At 40.6% G+C, this 5324-nt stretch overlaps 1 protein-coding gene across 1 annotated transcript in view; it reads right to left on the bottom strand.

Moving 5' to 3' along the window:
* Nucleotides 1-2089: 2089 nt before the first annotated feature.
* trpv4 (transient receptor potential cation channel, subfamily V, member 4) overlaps nucleotides 2090-5324 on the bottom strand; it is a 15888-nt gene continuing 12653 nt past the window's right edge. The window contains exons 13-16 of the mRNA XM_014014385.1: nucleotides 4774-5078; nucleotides 4299-4426; nucleotides 3407-3528; nucleotides 2090-3310 (exon numbers count right to left, since the gene is read on the bottom strand). Of these exons, the coding sequence (XP_013869839.1) occupies nucleotides 3210-3310; nucleotides 3407-3528; nucleotides 4299-4426; nucleotides 4774-5078 (656 nt within the window). The 3' untranslated portion in view covers nucleotides 2090-3209. The remainder of the gene's footprint in view (nucleotides 3311-3406; nucleotides 3529-4298; nucleotides 4427-4773; nucleotides 5079-5324) is intronic.

Here is a 5324-nt window from a genome sequence, read left to right as displayed (position 1 = left end):
CAATAAATCTTCTAATAACTGTTTGGAAATCAAAAAAAGACTTATGCCTTCAATTTGTGCTCAATTTAAAGGTTAGTGCGTTAACTTTGCTGCTATCACTCTACTTAAAATAAAAAAACCTCACAAACATCCAGTCTGCATGTTTGACAACACAGGTATCCACRAGAACTCAACACAGACACTCGCCTTTTCTCTTCTCACTCCCAACCTCGCCGCCCACCTGAAACATCAGATAAGCCACAGACTGATGAGCCAGCCGCCTCCACCGGAGCGTGTGGTACTGGGAGACTGCACACCAATTTCAATACACGCTCGCTCAGACAGAAAAAGAGCTCTGTGGAGCAGAAATGCTTCTCTTATTAGCAAAACTTATTCACCTGCACGCCACATTGAGTCCCTGGCAATTTCACAATAAATCATAAGAGATGCTTACGGAGGCCGAGGCGGGCAGGGAGGGGTGTGGGGGAGGCAAGCTGAAACTCTGCCATGGCTGTGCCCTCGCCTGTCACTTTAGACACTCTGAATCATTTCAGGATCAGTGGCCTCGTTTTTTATCCTATATGAACTGAAAGGTCATCTCACAAACCACCTGACCCAATATGTCTCCGGCTCTTCATCTCCCGCTTCTTCCAGTGGCTGCCCGCTCTAATCAGAAACGTCAGGTTGGTGAAATATTTCACTGGGGATCGTAAAAAGAATGATTACAAAGAGAAAAAAATTAACGCTACAGATAGTAGGAAGGTTTATCCGTTATCCACCTCTTTAAATGCAAGAGAAGGAAATGATTCATGTGTAAGTAATAAAAGTTCCCTCCTTGGTGTCAGACTGCTGGGCCTTAAATGTGTTACAGGAAGCTATCCGTCAGTCTGAAGTGTTGTTGGGTGAATAAAGAATGAGTTGGCTCAAGTCCAGCCTATCCACTTGAGACTCATCAGCCTAAACACCTTTAACCTGCTGGAGGACAGCTGAACAATTTGTACTTCTAATGCCGAGCTAGTTAGTAGGCCCGGAGACTGAGGCGGTCGACTTTCCTTTAAGCAGTTACCAAACCAAAGGAAGGCCGTTACAACGCAGTCCTGTGTGGCTGCCGTTTGGTTTGTTGAGACACTTTTTTTTTTTGTGGTAGCCAGCACAAGCCTGCTGTATGCAGGCAAGCCATTTTGCTAACAGCTCACACTTCCTGTGCAAGCGTGTGGTTCCAGAGTTGCTGACAGTGACACTTGCAGGACCGAGCCCTGCCCTACTTAACGGGCTGAAGGGAGGAGGGCAGGCCAAGTTGTCAGCAGCGCTAGGTGCTCACTGCTCAGATAAACCTGGAGGATTAGTGGTCCAGTTAAAGTTGGGGCAAAGAGGATTAGCCTCTTCTCTGAGGTGGTGAGAGATTCCCGGTGTCCTTCAGCACTGCTGGCCTCASAGACGAGAGGGGCGGGAGAGGACTGATCAGGTCTTTGCTTTTGTTAATGTGAAAATGTTCAGAGGAAGAGGAAAAGTGCAGCGTAGTGATGAAATTGTTGCCAGCTTGTAGTTTCATTAGGAAGGAAAAGGTTTATAATTACAGGCCAGGTGTTTAGGAGACCTGAGGTTCTCTGTAAATGCTTCTTTATAACTGAGCGATAATCTACTGACTTAAACGTTTAACAACATAAAGTTATGACTATTTAATATTTACAATTATATATATATATATAAACACAAATACAGTATACACCTCGCTTAATGTAGCCTGTCAATTTGTAGCACAAGACAAATTTACACCTCTACTGCCATCCGCAGGTCAACAGAGGAACTGCAGGGAAGCTCAGATTTTATAGAATCAGGATTTTGGAATAAAAGCAGTGACTTGTGAAAATTACTTGTATTTATTATTTATATTTACTTTATAAACAAGAGATAGCACATTCATTATTTAATAATATGGAGATATACAATATACTAGCCTTAATACTACATTATTGCCGCTCATAAAGTCAAACTACAAAATATTTTTCATTTTTAATTTTTATGGATAAAATCTCAAACTGGTTATTTGAGGTATATATATATATTTTAATACCAACATTTACCGTACGCCAAAATGAAAAGAAACCAGTGCAAGATTTGAGAACATCAGTTTACTGTTCTGTGTACAAATAATGTAGAAAAATGAATCAAAATGTAAACACATTGAACTTTGACCTGTACCCTGCAACAGTAGTGAATTTACAAAAATGAGCTGCAAGTCATGTATGCCACTTTTCAATTTATGTGCATAAAAAATGCTGTACAGGGCAAAGAGCCAWCTGCGATGAAAACACCGCAGCAAACAGGGGCGAAGTACATAATAGCAAGGACTAAGAGTTGATTATGCAAACGCCCCAGCTGCAAAGGAACAATAACTCTGCAAATTCAAAGACAACCCATAACACGGGGGGCTATTGTCCTGCATTTGCATTTTTGCTTGACAACTATAACCTGCTCATCATGCCCATCTTGTTCGGAATACCGTCTTTGTGTTCATATAATAATGCGCACATCAGAAACTGGCAGAGAGCATTGTTTCTGCTCAAATGACAGCTGTTCTGCCTGAGCTGGCAGCTCAAGCCTGCGCCTTTTCAAACTAGTACATTTAATTAATACGATGCAGGAACACAAACATATGCTGCACTAAATAGATATATTCTGTACTTTTGCTCTAAAACCCAGCCTAAATAAAATTATCCTAATCAGCGTGTAGAGTATAATCTTTATGGCAAAACTCGTCCTTTAAAATGTAAGCTGAGTCTAAAACTGGTTCTAAAATATAAAATTAGATCTGCAAGATTTGATAAAAGACTCGTCATTGACGGCTAACGCTACAATACAGTAAATARGCTTTTAAAATGGCAATTAGAAAAGCACAAAAATCTGTTTCCTTTAAAAAAATTAAGACAATGAATGTAAAAATCCCAGGGTGATCGCCCACTGATGTCCAGCTCACTTTCTCAATTCTTCAGCTTTTTTTAGTGTTTCCTCAGGGTTTAATTGGAATGATTGTGTGGAAATGTTTCATCAGCTGTACTTTCATTGTCTCTATTCAGTCTTCTGTTCTTTTATAACAAAAGTGTTGTAATATTCTGTTCATCATAAACAAAAGGCTCAAGATGTGTAAATTAGCACATATAATGGCTACATGTTAAAATGTAACAGCTGGTGGCGTTTTGTTGCCACCTGATCAGAAAGCTGAGGGCTGGTCAGTGCCTGGACGTCAGGGGCTCCATCTCCACCACCAGCTCAGGAGGACGAGGACTTCTGTTTAACTCTATCGCCCGCGGGACCACAGTGGACCAGCGATCTGTCGTGGATGAAAAGACAATATTTTACCTGTGTGGATGAACGATCCACACAAACACACTTCATAATAAATCGCAGGGGCACAGCATGGTCTCACCTCTCTTCAGGCCTCGGACGCTTGGCTGCAACCCGGTGGTTTGGAGGGTCTCACTCTTGCCTGGATCCTCGTTAATTATGGCCAAGTTCTGATTCCAGTGATTCCAGTTGACCTCATCCACCCTGAAGTAACAACACAACATTAGGACTGGAAGGTGAGAATCTCTGTTACAAACAGCAAATTCATCCCTTTCAGTAAACAAAAGTACATAAACACAGTGAAAACACAACTGCTTTGACTTAATAATGTACTTTTACATTCTGGCTCTCATTCATTGCAGTTTGTGACCAAAAATGTGAATTTAAAACAAACATGTTTTAGAACTCAGAGCAGTGGTTTTTGTTTGCTTGGTCTAATTTATTATGTTTTGTGTGACGATTGACACACAACTAAAAATGAATGCTTGCCTTAATACTGCAAAAATAATAACGCTTTGATTATCCTGGTATTTTGACCTTTTATTAACTTTGTGGTAGACTATACTAAATGTACTATACTCCTGTTAACGTCAACTGATGGTTCTTGGGCCATATCTGGTTCACAAACTTATTTCATCTGGCCCAGGAAGTATTACTTTATTGATAAATTACAAACATTTTGATACAAGAATCAGCTGCACCCCAGCCCTGAAAGGGTTAATGACAGCAACAACTTAGGGAGTCAGAGTCTTCATTCATGCCACATGATCAAGTCTGACTCAGACGTTGAAACACACGCAGCAGTGACAGGATGTGCAGCTGAATAACCAAAAGTACGGTGGCTGTTCAGTGCAAAAAAAAAATGCAATAAACTCTAAAACATTACAAAGTTGAGTTCAAAAGGCAATGTCTAATTAAATACATTCTGGCCTTTGAGCAAATGTTGTTGATAATCGTTGTGTCATGGAGAATACCTGAAACACCAGCGTCGGTCTGGTGTGCCATCCCAGTTCTTTCCCACGGTCACCATCTCTCCTGCTCGAAAAGACTTGCGAAGACACACCGGGAAGGAGCGCTCGATATCCAGGATGGTTGTAGCCCACTGCAAGTCATGCAACAAGCTGCTATTAATAAAAAAAAATCAAAACACTGAAAAACCCTGTGAAAAATCCAATTTTCATTTAGTTCAGAGTTAGTTTGTTTTTTGTTATAGCATGACAATGACATTAGAGTATTTTAATCGAATGATTTACGGATCTTCTGGAAATTTATCGAAATGTTTGCATTTTAGCTTGTTTTCAAATCAAACACCTGTTAAACTCTTGATGTCAAGAAACTTCCTGTTTGAGTCTAACCAACATGCAAACATCTTAAAATACTCTTTCCAGAAGCTCTTACATTAAAATAGATTGGATTTTTATGTAATTAATAAAAATGAAGCTTTGTCACCTGCAGCTTCCAGATCTTCTTGCTCTCTTTGGACACCTGGCCCACCGTCTCCCCCATCAACGCAATCAACATGTTGAGTAGCAGCACAAAAGTGAGAATAATATAAGTGACTAAGAGGACAAGGAAGACCCCCGGATACCGCGCACTATAGACCATGTCCAGTTCTCCTATGCCAATGGTCAGTTTGAATAGGTCCAGAAGAAAAGTACTGAACGTGTCAGGGTCTCTGCACTTTGGGTAGGTGGGACAGTCGGTACCACAGTCTGTGCCTGGTGGGGGACAAACTGGGAGCAGAGACACCAAGGCTGTGGGGCGGAAACATGGAAGGTTGTTTTAGATCTCCATGAACACTTTAAAGAACAGATGATCTGAAAAAAAGTGACTTTCCAGAAGATTTATAAATGATATAGATCAGGGGTTCTTAACCTTTTTGACTTCGGGGCCCAATTTGTTCCACATAAAGTGACACGAGGCCCAGTCACACATTACCATATGGATCAAAATGATAATATTCCAAATCTTGGTTTAAAACTATAATTATTCTAAATCTT

The sequence above is a fragment of the Austrofundulus limnaeus genome, unplaced genomic scaffold (assembly GCF_001266775.1).
Source record: "Austrofundulus limnaeus strain Quisiro unplaced genomic scaffold, Austrofundulus_limnaeus-1.0 Scaffold114, whole genome shotgun sequence".
In the NCBI taxonomy this organism is placed as follows: Eukaryota; Metazoa; Chordata; class Actinopteri; order Cyprinodontiformes; family Rivulidae; genus Austrofundulus; species Austrofundulus limnaeus.
This window is presented reverse-complemented; position numbering and strand designations above follow the sequence as displayed.